The sequence below is a fragment of the Alosa pseudoharengus genome, unplaced genomic scaffold (genome assembly GCF_046254945.1).
Source record: "Alosa pseudoharengus isolate Yale_2024_CS ecotype anadromous, Long Island Sound unplaced genomic scaffold, YU_APseudo_1.1 YU_APseudo_1.1_scf_9, whole genome shotgun sequence".
NCBI lineage: Eukaryota > Metazoa > Chordata > Actinopteri > Clupeiformes > Clupeidae > Alosa > Alosa pseudoharengus.
This window is the reverse complement of record NW_027468881.1, coordinates 1,388,983-1,402,337: the sequence shown is the minus strand read 5'-3', so window position 1 is coordinate 1,402,337 and position 13,355 is coordinate 1,388,983. Positions and strand designations below refer to the sequence as shown.

The 13,355-nt window shown below is 39.3% G+C and overlaps 1 protein-coding gene across 1 annotated transcript in view; it reads left to right on the top strand.

Moving 5' to 3' along the window:
* ctnnbl1 (catenin, beta like 1) overlaps positions 1-13,355 on the top strand; it is an 86,603-nt gene that overhangs the window by 72,735 nt on the left and 513 nt on the right. Inside the window, exons 14-15 of the mRNA XM_076277449.1 lie at positions 2,396-2,533; positions 9,823-9,895. Of these exons, the coding sequence (XP_076133564.1) occupies positions 2,396-2,533; positions 9,823-9,895 (211 nt within the window). The remainder of the gene's footprint in view (positions 1-2,395; positions 2,534-9,822; positions 9,896-13,355) is intronic.

Sequence of the window (13,355 nt, the reverse complement as noted above, 5' to 3'; positions counted from 1 at the left end):
GCACTTCACTGTCTGGTCGAAGAGATTTCTCGGGACAGCTGGACCTAGATGCTACTCTGCGAAAGATCTAGAAGCTACCGCGGCCGCCGAGCTGCTGCAGACCTGCGAGCTGCCATCTGCCTTGCCTGGAGTCTGGATTGTGCTGTTAACGTTTGAAACTACGTTGAAGAACTGCAATCTCTCGGAGCATCAAACTGTCGCTGTCATAAGTCCACCGAGTTGCTGATCTGCAAGACTGAGTGGGACTAACGTTAAGTTAACACGGACTTTTCTTTATTTTAATTTCTTATTTATTTATTTATTTTATTACTTGTTAATTTTTGTTTGTTGTCTGTCTTATATGTCTACCGTTAGTGTCTCGGGTACGCTGGCGATTACGCCGCTCCATCAGGCATCTTTTGTCTTGTGCGTCTTTTGTAAATTTGTTTGTTTGTCTTGATGTCACGGGAACGCTGGCGACTACGCCGCTCCGTCTGGCATTTTGTCTCAATGTCTAGTGTGTAAAGCAACCTTGGGTGACTTGAAAGGCGCTATGTAACAAATAAAATGTATTATTATTATTATTATTATTAGTAAGTTTAGTCAGAGTAGAAGAAAATTACGTGGGAGTGGGTTGTGTTGCGTTGTGTTGTCTGCCGATGAGAGTGAATGACGAGTGATTGAGACCTAATTTATCAAGATCAGTTTGTTGCTTTGTAGTGGACACCTCCTGCTACCCGTACCTTAATTCAATTCAATTTCAATTTATTGTGCTTATAGAGCGCCAAAACATAACACATGTATCATGGCGCTTTACAGAATGTAGGCAATCAGAGAAAGAAGGAAAGAAAGGAAGAAAAGGAAAGCAAGAGAGAGGCCCATGGGTAACAGGGGCGAGGAAAAACTCCCTAGAATTGGAGATATATATAGGAAGAAACCTCGAGCAGATCCACGACTCAAGGGCCTGACCCATCTGCCTAGGGTCAGTACATGACAGTAAGGTCTGTATACATGACAAATGCATATGATAGTCGGGTGTAGAGAATAAGACATGGTGTTAAGCACTTGAGCTGAAAGTTACAAGAAGTGGGATGATTACGTATCCGTTATGGTAATTCGTTATTCCTGATTTAGTGAGCGAAAGTTCAATAGTCCAGCGTTGGGATTGTCCAGGGGAAGGGTCGCTAGGCTGTACGGGCCAGGAGTCCAGATAGGGGGCAGTAATGGGGCAGTCGAGGATGGGACTTCAGGTGAGATGGGTGAGAGGAGGGCCAACACACGGATGGTTGATGACTGGTGATGATGTACCTCACAAGTGAGGTACAGTAAGGGGGAAGAAAGAGAGATGTAGAGTGGGTTAGTATTACTGAAAATCAAAATGGTTAATGTCAATAAGTAATCAGTAGTACTATATATTGTTACAGTATACCATGGTGGGAATAGGCAAGAGAGGGAGAGTTGAGTACCTTAGCCTGTACATTCCTTATAAAAATAAATTACCGGAGTTTGGAACGGTATCTCCCCGTCTCCTAACTACTCTTCGGCATTACAATATAAACAACTCGCCATAGACTTCTGACCAGGTGTACAATAGCGATTTTTAGACAATGTGCTAAGCCACTCCTTAAGTTGTTAATTACCACACCCCTGGGCACACTGTTTAGAAATTAAACGTGCAAAATAAGGAATTAAACTTTGCGCCGGGTGGAAAACGAGTTTTACCCCATGCGCCAGTGAGCAAAATATGTTTATATTCTGAGACCGTAGCAATTATTAAAAGCGGCAATTTCAAGCACCACTACTAGACAAAGCATAAGTTGAATAACTTTAATGCAAAAGTTTTAAACAAATATGTGCAGCATATTTAATAGGATTTAATAGTAATTTAGCTAGTCGTCTTCTATGCGTCCTTGCTTTCACGATTGTGAATGTTTTATTTGGATTGTGCAAGCCGAGTTGTGCGTGTCCATTGAGCGGGAGAGGGAGGGAGAGCGAGAGAGAGCGGGGCAAGGAGAAGGGGTTTACTTCTATACTGTTTGGTTAAGTTGCACGCATAGTCTACAATGAAAGCAACCAGGGGTACGAAATTATGATTTATTTATTTATTTTTGGACAACGTAGGTTACCGGTAAGTAAAGCAGGAGATGTGTGTTGCTTATGCGCCCACTTAAGCTGCAAAGCACTACTTGAACCACTAGAAAGGGTGTGTTACGGTTCTGCTTTTTCACACCGCGACACAGGTTCGAGGATATGAGTGTCGCGATTTCGGTTTCGAATCGCATATCGTTACAGCCCTATTATTTACCTTTTTATTTACTGGATTGAGATAAATATTTCTGTAACAAAAATACACCAACATTGTTGTGTGGCAATAAAGTATCTATCTGTCTATCTATCTTAAATATTGCTATCTCAGGACATTGTGCGTCGAGGAGAAATACTGGATGATGGGATGGAAGATGAATTCTACCTACGGCGTCTTGATGCAGGCCTTTTTGTGCTCCAACTCATTTGTTACATCATGATGGAGATCTGCAACGCGGGGATCCCACAGGTACACCTTACCAAAACACTGAAAACGGTGATTTTCACAGCAAGATGTATTTTTACAAGTGACTATTTAGACATGCCTGACTTTCTATTTAGAGAAAGACATGTATGTCATGTATGTAAATTCACAAACTTCTCTCCACAGGCAATCTTATTAAAAGCATAACATTCAGTTTCTCCATGTATGCCATTAATCCTGATCACTAACGTTATCACTGACTAAATAAATACTGGTCAATTATTAATGCAAATTCAACCGCAAACGCTAATGCTAACACACAATATGGGTGTTAATACCTGTGGCTGGCTGGTTTGCATTTGTATCGAGTCCATTGCAGATGATTGATTTTTTTTTTTAATTGTTTGTCATATCCTTGATCAGCCAAATCAAGGTTGGAGGGATGTCTTTTCCAGTAATTATGACCACCGCTAGTGTTCGTTTAGTCAGATTTTGTTTTCTTCCGGATTTCTTTTTTTCTTCAGTAATTTTGTGTCAACAATTCCCGGGACACTGAAAGACCGGGCTGCATGTAGCCCCACAAGGATACGGAACTATTGATTTTTGTTTTGATCCGTACATTTAGTGACTGTACACAAATCGGCCTGCAGATCGTGATGTTGAGTGAAGGGTTGTCGGATGAAGTTGAAATGTCAGAGGTATATTTCTGTATAAAACAGACCATTGCTATGTATAATTGGCCGCTGACAATGACGATGGGTTTTGTGATTCTAATTCACATCTTTTATTCATATCACTCCGCAAGTAGCCTAGTCGGTTCACTAGTTGATTTCATTGAAAGTGAAAGCAGACAAGTTGATCAGCTGCGTTCTGAAGAATGTTTCATTCAAGTTCAGTGTGTGTGTGGAAAACTATTTGTTTCTCAGGAAAAGCCATGAAACAATAAAGGGCAGCAAATTGATTTAAAAAGACATAATTTATGAAGTTGTTTTTTTTTCTCGTTTTGGCTTCACATTGGGTTTGCATCCAGTTTGACCTGTCAGGATTTTCTGATAGTGATGGCAATCTCATGATCCTGATATTGAATTTTAATTTCTGCGCGTGTAAGCTAGGGTACTGTGCTTGAAGTTAGCTGTGGCAGTAGGGCTGGGACAACGCGTCGACGTAATCGATGACATCGATGCAAAAAATACGTAGACGCAAAATATGCGCGTCGATTCGTCAAGCATAACGTGTGCTGCTTAATATTTTTAATTTTACACCTTCAGTGTTTTCCATACGTTGACTAATCTGTGGCTGGGCGCCACGAAATCCAAACTGGCCAGCACACATTGATGTATGTGGTACTTTAAATTAAAGATAAATTAAATTAAAGATAAGATAAAATAATTTAATTGAGCTGCACTTATTTTTACTCACGCAGCCTTTCCTCGCCCCGCCCGCTCTCTCTCGTAACGAGCCCGCTGCTCCTCCTCTGCATGTGCATTTAACAAAATATTCACGATTGTTGAAGGATTGTTGTTGCCACATAGAAGCACTGCACTGCATAGAACACAGTGGGCTAAATTGCTATTAAATCCGCTTAGCATCGTGACCATGCTGCGCAAATTTGTTCAAAACTGCTGCATTAAAGTTAAAGTAAACTCTGCTAAGGTCTTTTCACAACATAGTAGCCTACATTGAGGAGACTAAACTAAGTTAAGTTACAGTATGCAATCAATCAGTATCTCAAAGCTAACGTTAGAATACTGTTTGGATGTCAAGTTTAGCATGATTACTTACAGCTGCTTGTATTTCGTTACTCATGCAGGGCTCATTTTATTGACTCTGAATGTTTGCAAAATCCCGATGTAAACGGAAAGGTGTTTTCCAAGACTCAAAAGTGCTTGTCCCAAGGAGAAGTACGAACCGTTATTTAACTAACTATGAATTGCATCCACACATCAGCAACCTTTTAACTGTGTTAATGTTAATTGCAAGGATTTCCTGACAAAATCAATTAGATCTATACACTACTGAACTTTATTGAATGCTACCTCTGACTAAGAATGCATTACTTTGCACTTGTATAGTCTTTCATTTTGGAATCTTAAGAGCAATAAACATATATTGCAATGTTAAAGAAATCATGTTTAATTCATTCAGATATGTAAATAAACATGTATAAGTTGCTATTAGTCAATTAATGAGGAGATAATCGAATCGAAATCGAATCGGACTGAAAAAATGAATCGTTATTTTTTCGATGCATCGATTAATCTAATCGCTAGATTAATCGTTTAAAAAATAATCGTTTATCCCAGGCAGACTAGCCTACTGGTTTTCATAGTTTTAACCACAAGGCCTGTCTACTTTAGGCCTGCTAAACTGTTTAGTTAACACATTGTCATTTTGTGTTTGTCCAGCCCTTTACCTCCGTGAACCTTGTGCGCCATGTCATCCAAATTATATTTCGGGATGGCCATCTCACCATGAGAAAACAATATGGTGACAGTGTTGAGAGATTAAAGCTTTAGCATGCTTGGTAAACATCAGTCTTGCACATAATATTGAGCTGAATTTTAAGTGGAAATAGCCTACAGTAGCATTGTGCTGATAGATAAAAAGTCGCCTATTTAAAGGCACAGTCTGCATTTTAATCCTAGCTCTCCATAGTGTGTGCGCTTCTAAAACTTGTGATGTAGCCTACACAATCCTGGAGCAGTAGCCTGTAAAAGTTAGGGCCTACCATTTAATTTAGGAGGAGAGGTGTAGGACCTACAATAGGAGGAGAGAGAGCGGTGTAATTCGATTCTCTTTGGAACTGAAATATCCTTCAAACAACCTTCAAATTGCAACCTCTTCAATTAGCATCAATATCAGTAGGCCTATCACATGATTCACTATTTTACACATAAGCCCTGAGGACTATTAGGGGGCAGCCTATATATTATCATCAAGTAGGCCTATACTAAATAATGTAGTCAAAATTATATGTTGGTTTATGTTGTTTATGTATTATGTTTATGTTGGTTTAACCCTCAGAACTCCTGACGCACCCTTTAGAAATGACTAACTTTTACAGACTTGCCCCTGTTTTCCGATCCATTAAGTAGAACCAACGTTATGGTCATTTTAAAAACATGTCATTTTTTACCCTGACCGGAATGTGTGAAAGATGTTACGAAAATATAATAGCGGGTGAAAAACTCATTATTTTGGCCATCAAACCAACCAGGAAGTAAACTGAAATGACCATGGGACCTTTGTATGGAAGTAATTTCCTTTCCAGGGATGGGTAGACTAACTAGATCAGCAACAGCGCCATCCATCCATAGACCGTAATCCACCCATTGACTTGCATTATAGAGAGTAGTGTCAACATGATTTTGAGGAGGGATATCTCTCTGACTATGATAGTTTTAGTAAACATTTCAATGGTATTTATTTCAGAATCAGTTTGTGTATAATTTTAATTAGTACAAGTTTACTCTATATTAGTTTTTTGCCAATCATTTATTTAAAAATAAATAAATTCATATTTGATGTTTTTTGCTCATGTTTGTGTATATAGTTGGTTAAAATGGAATTAAAATACTTTAATAATATTGCTTAGGTTGTGCTGGAAAAAAAGATATAAGATAGTGTTGCACTTTCCTGAGACCTCTATAAAGTCATTACAACATAATAATGCAAAAACCTGCAAAGAATGGCTGGAGTTCTAAGGGTTACTATAAGTTATAAACAAAACATGTTATAAACTGAAAAAATCAATTGTCATTGTTGGCAAAATGATCATGATGACCTATATATTTCAGCCATGTCTGGTTTAGTCTTCTTTAGGCCTAGTCTACTTTGCTCTTTTATAAATTAGTTTTCTTTAGGCCTTATAAGCTGTATTGTAATATCCTATAATGTTTTAAATATATGTATCTCAATTTATCAATAGTTTCCATAAAAGTTATTAGATGTCATCATTTAACTCATTGAGTGCCAAAAACTTAATATTACATTTTTCCTTCCCATGCGTTGAGTGCCAAAAACGTAATATTACGTTTTTAGCTTTATTTTTAAATTACGAAACTAGACACTCTAATACACCTTATATGTGATTTTGGGAACTCTGTGATGAATGGAAATGAAATATATGACGAAAATTGAAGAAAAGGAGAGTGCTGCGTTGGGTCAATTGTTTGAAGAAAATATATGACGATCGTGAAACTCATGAAAACGCACAATCTATACATTTTATCTGGACCTTTTATCATAACTCGGTTGTCGCTTTGGGTCGAATCAATGACTCATGCACATCAGGTCAAAACCAGGCCATTTTCGTGGGTCTATCACTAGGTGGCAGTCTCGCCAGGTCTCGCTGATCACTTCCCGGAATGTTTACAAGTAAGTAACAGGCAACACTTATATATACACGTTATATCTCCATTTTGACGCGATTTTGATGAAAACTAGCCACTGTTTAGCTTGGGATTTCTCAGGAACAGAGGCGTGTAGAAATACACGGTTTGCACCCACCGAGAGCTTAAAGTCTCACCTTTTAATCGAGCTATTCTACGTGTTCATAGCTATAATACAGAATATGCTGTGGCTGTACAAAAATCATCAACAATGGTCTAGATTGCTGGCACTCTAGGACAAAGCTCCCGAAAACAGCTTGGCATTCAATGAGTTAAGGGGTTATTTTTCAAATATTTTTCATGCCCCCAGACCCCCCTAGTATTTGGGGCAAAATAAGGCCCTTTTCTAGTTCCACACTTGCATAGGATGTGCCTCATTAATTTTAGGAATTTTAGGTGATGTAAATGCATACAGTAGCCAACACTATAGTACACTATAGTACTCAAACCATAAACGTGGGGGCGTGGTCACACCACGCTACGTGCTGCGTATATTTTCCTGCTTTTTTACCTTTGCCAATCACATCCCTGATTTGTGAATGGTACCAAAACAACTGACCCGTAACGTACCATTTTTGGCACCCTTCCGTTGGGGCACCAAGCATAATGGTATGGTATCTAAAGTCGCTTTTCCACTGGATGGTACCTGCTCAATTCGCCTCGACTCTACTGGGTTTAGGTGTTTCCTTTTCTACTGCAGCAAAGCACCCCCATAATCTAGCTGGTTGCCATAGCAATATCAATGCATCTTTGTACATATAAGTATTGTTCAAATATAATAGATCCATACACTTAGGTTACATAAAACTACCCAAAACCCTTTCTTGTGAGTCATATACTGTCTCACATATACTGTTGTGTTATAGTGAAGCGTCTTCGTCTTTACATCATGAATGGATGCATGGATACGTGTCGTTTTTTAAAAAACCTCTATGCTGTTAGATAATTTACCTGAAGTAAAGCTGTTTCATAAGTTAAAATCAGTCTCCATTTTCCTTTAAGAATATGGTCTTTGTACTTACAGTACTTATATGTTAATATCTATATATAATCAGGTTGCTAGGTTATGGGTACGCAGGCGAGTCCCTCCGCTCCGTGTGGCAATTTGTTTTTGTTTGATTTTTTTATATTGTTTTTGCTTGTTGAATTTTCATAATTTTATGTAATTTTTTGTATCTACTCTTTAAGGTTCTCTAAGCACGATGGGTAACGTTAGCCTGGCTAACGTCATACCCTCATCTCAAACGGGGTCTGGAAACTAGGCATTCATTCATTCAAACTAGGCATTCATTCACTAGGCATTCATTTTTTTGTATTTGAAACGTGGTTTACGAATGCCCAGAGCCGTTTATTGGGCGCTACGAATGTCTATCAGATGCGTCTGTACGTGGCTCATAACGGCTACGGTGTGTCGTCATCGTCTTACTGCCCTCCCTCCGTTCTGTGATTGGTCCCCTAACTGAGGCGAAAATTTGCTCCATGGTATCCAGGCTGCCTAGCAGCGTGAATTAAATTGCGCGCGCAAGGCAGCATGGGAAAACCCAGGCTAGGGTAACGTCATTTCTGTTGATGTTTCAAACAAAGCAGAGAGCTAGCTCGCCCCTCCCTCCCATCCAACTGAAACTGTCATGAACACGCATCTTGTCGGAGACTGTCTGGAACCGTTTGTTATGTTCCATGGTCCAGGCTGTTTTATTGCTGTTTTGGTAGCCTGGGCTGTCCAGGAGCCACGTTTTTTACAGTGAATTCAGGGGGACAGGCAGTTAGCGGATCGTGAGGAGAGGTTTGCTGTATGTGACAAAAAATGTTCAAGCTTAGAAACCGCGTAAAGTTAGGCTTATTTGCTTTGAAAATGGGTGTCAATTCTAGTGCATTCTCTCCTGGTGTTAAGCTTATCGTAGTAGCAAATGTATCAGTCTGCATTAGGCTAACGTTAACGTCTATTGGAGTGGGGAGCCTTGGTTGAACTGCATTGGACTGTGAATGGTGTGTACCGTCTCCATTTCTGCCTACCTGAAGTCCGACTGCAGCTAATTCAGAGCTGCCACTTCAGTGTCTGGGCAGAGAGATTGCCCGGGGCTGAAGACGCTGGTCTTGCCTCTGTGGAAACTTGTTCATATTCCCAATGTCTACCGACCCATTGCTGAGTGGTCATGCTAGCTGCCTTAACAAGCCTCTGACTGGTGGGGATGGAGATGTGAAGGTTTTCACACTAGCGATGGAGGATCTGTCGCTTTTGGGGGTTCGTCAAGCTGCTGATCTGCTGAATGGCTTCAATATTTATTCTGCCCGGAGAGCAACAGCTGACCCGTGTTTCCGTGAGGTCTGGCCTGTTTGGACATTCAAGAGTACCTGACCCCATGTTACAGCCAAATTTGAAATGGACTGTTCAAGAACACAATGTTGCTACTTAAGCTGTTCAATGCTTGGAGAGTCACCAATTCCCATGATTTAGCCTATTTGTATTTTATTTTATTTTGTGTGCATGTGTTTTGTAAATTGTTTTGTGAATTGTCTGTTTTGGTTTTTCTTTTTACATTTTATTATTATTTGTTATAGCCTATTTATTTAAAATAAATGTTCTGGCTTATGGGTACACTGGCAAGTCATGCCGCTCCGTCCAGCCCCTGGATTTTTTTTTTTATTATTGTTTATTAGGCCTATTTCTTTATTCATGTCTATCTGTGCTAGGTTCGGGTACACTGGCGAGTGACGCCACTCTGTCCAGCAGCTTGTTTTTATTTGTTTTAATTTAATTACTTCAGTTGTTAATGTGTTTGTTATGTCTCTGAACAGTATGGTAACTTGACAGACAATCACATGTTATCATTACTGTACTGTATGATGTTGTGTGTTTTATGAGCGTTTGGGTTGCGCTCTGTGCTTATAAAAATGTGCTATATAAATAAACTTGACTTGATTTGACTTAATGTTGTCTTGCAGGTCCACCAGAGAGTCCATCAGATCTTGAATTTGAGAGGAGGTTCCACCAAAGTTGTCCGTCATATCATGCGGGGTAAGATATAGTCCACACAAGATTCTCCATAGCTTCCATTTTCGTCATCTTTCATCTCGTCGCTGATTGGCCGGTCTTTTTTCTGGACCTGATGGAAATGTGAATTTTGGTGCTCTAGATTAGTATCTCCACGAAAGGAGATCACTCAATAAAACGACCATCAATCACCAATCAAAATTCAGCCCAAAACCAAATCATGCTTGTCCCAATACAGTTTTATGTAATATTCAATCTATAGTGGGCTCTACTGCAACAAACATTTCAGAATCTCCTGACCTGCTTGGGAAAATATGTTATGAAGTAAACATTCAAAGTTTACTAAGTAAACATTCAAACATTACTACAGTCTCTGGATGCGTATCAAATTTTGTGAATTTCTCTATATAGTGAGCGCTGCAACTATGATCTGCAATGTTGAATTACTATTCAGATTGACTTGAGTCTCTATCATCTAGAGCATAGAAATTCTGTTGATGAATGAGCCCTCCCCACTAAAAATAGCCTAAATAAATTTAAATTTGAGAGCTATAGCCTACAGTTAGAGCGTAGTCAACAGTTTGAGAAGCCTGTTTGTAATTTTGATAGGCTAGCCTACGGTCACTGTTACTAGGGCTGCAAATTGAATTGAATTTTAATCTTGATCATGATTTAAGCCTCCCATAATAGGCCTGAAGTTTGCCTAAAAAAAGACCCAAAGCTGCTATCATTGCCCATATAAGGAGATCTGGGTGCTAATCAAAGCTAACTACCTATTGCAAGTTGCAGTGAAAGTTTGCTCTGGAGTAGCAAAAATCAAAATTCGCCATCTTAACGTACTGAAGATCACAGAACCCACTCGAAGGCAGATGACAAAAGTGTGTAGAGCAAAACGTCTGCATTTTAGACTTTTTCGCCCAGGCACGAGTGTAACAGGTGGGATTATTCAAAATCCCAATTTACTTTCCCATAGGAAAAATCGCAAGATATTGGATCTCATTTTATGGGCAAAGATGGCTTTTTTTTTTTTTTTAGACAAACTTCAGAGGTCTATTAAATTAACATGATTGACGATATAGAAAATTTCAATTTTCAATTTCATTTCATTTATAGAGCGCCAAAACATTACACATGTCTCATGGCACTTTACAGAATGTTAGACAATCAGAGAAAAGAAAAGAAGGCCCATGGGTAACAGGGGCGAGGAAAAACTCCCTAGAATTGGATTGGATACATATGAGAAGAAACCTTGAGCAGATCCATGACTCAAGGGCCTGACCCATCTGCCTAGGGTCAGTAACAGAATAGTAAGGTCTGTATGTAATGGATAATGTATTGTCCGCCGGTAATTATCAGAAATTAAGTCCCGACAGGGAGAACAGAACCCCGACGCGCAGCGGAGGGATATGAAAGACGTTAATCAACCCGTTGCCATTGACAGCGGTGATTATATACTTTGCCGGTGATTTATATAGATTTAACATAGGCTCGAACGTTGGGAAGGCCCATTCATGTGAATGGAACTTTCTGCAGCACTCTGAAGAGCCGTGTAATAAACATGATAAATGCATAAGTTAGTCAGATGTAGAGAATAGAACATGGTGTTTAAAGCCACTTGAGGTGTACGTTACAAGAGATGGGATGGTTACATATCCAGTATGATAATGCATGAATCCTATTTAGTGTCAGAAAGTTCAAATAGTCCAGTGTAGGAAATTGAATTGTCCAGGGGTATTAGGAGTTGTCATAGGGCAAGTTGTAGGTCGCTAGACTGTACGGGCCAGGAATCCGGGAAGAGTTGTCATAGGGCAAGTGGTGGGTCGGTCGGGGGGGGGGGGTTGGGGGGCAGTAATAGGCGATGATAGGGCAGTCGTAGGGATGGGACTTCAGGTGAGATGAGGGCCAAACACACAGATGGCTGATGACTGGTTAATATCAATAAGTATATCAATGGTACTATGTAGTGTTATACCCAGTGTTGGGAAAGTTCACTTTCTACATGAACTAGTTCAAAGTTCAGTTCACAAATTTTAAAAAGAATTTCATCAGATTTCATCTTCATATCCAATTTTGAATCCTTATCCAACCAGGGTTTACATTAGCATTGAGGGGACAGAATTTCCCCATTGTTGCTTTAATTATCATTATGATTATTATTATTATTATTATCACAGTTATTATTGTTATATATGCACTTCAAAGCAGTTAATGTTTAAAGTGCTAACATTGTTCACAAAAGTTTGTGAAAACATGCACATCAGAGGACTGCTTTACTAATGTAAAATATAATTACAATAGTTGCATTGTATGCTTTTGCATGGTTGTGTGATGCTTGCACGAGAAATACTTCTCAAAACAACAGCAATTATATTGGTGCCATTGTTCTGAGATGTTTCCCTAATGCAAGCATCATACACTGGTAGGCAAATGGAAAAAATATTGACATGCTTTTTAGTTAAATTTCATTTGAATCCCTGAATGTAAGGATTCACTGATCTGCAGATCTTTAACAGGAAGACTAATTATGCTACAATAGCTTTTGGCCACGTTATATTCAAATTTGACTATACAATACTCAATGCTAGACAGTGTATTATGTCTCTGCTCTATTTTCATGGAAGTTGCAAGAATCCACGTTGTTCTATTAAATGTCGTTACATAATTAAATAGCCTTCCAACCGGTTGAAGCGGTGCTTTGCTACCAACGTTATCAAGTGGTTGAGTTTCTCGCACAGACGTGCGCATCCATAGAATGAACGCTCATACCACCACTTAATTGTATGCCTCTATGTTTGATTAGCAAGTAGTTCCTCCTGATTGCAGAAACGTTTGTTTCTTTTTCTGGCGGTAGCCTACGCGGTTCCTTGATCAATTGCGCAGCAAATTATCAGACGAAGCACCGGGCATAATTTCACTCCGTGGCTGGCTACATATTAAGGCCTGTTTACGGTATGTTTTAGCCGGGGTTTCGCCCGGAAGGCACAGGGTTCAGAGACACAGGGTTCAGAGTTCACACGTTGAATAAAATATACTTTTGGGAAAGCTAAAGTCTTTTTATTAGTATTATTTCATTTGAGCTATTTCCATGCTGAATTACATTTTATATTGATATGGCATGATGGGAATATAAAATAAATACAGCTAACAATGGTATTAGATTGCAATAGCCTATGATTAAATGTAATGGATTGATATTCAACTAGGGTACACTACACTATGCAATATTTTTACCTTTTATGAAGCAAATTTGATGGTGAACGAACTTGTAATAGGCAAATGGTTCACCTATCATAGCTATACATTAGACATTGCGAGTCGCTACCGAGAAAACCAGCAATGCAACTTCAAGACCAACGGCCTGACCAATATCGCAAGAATCATGAAACATTACCTTGTCAGCAGATATAGGCCTTTGGAGATAGTTTTTGCCTGTTGTTAATGCTTCACCTCCACAAAAAAAGCATTTTCATTGTGTACAGGGGGG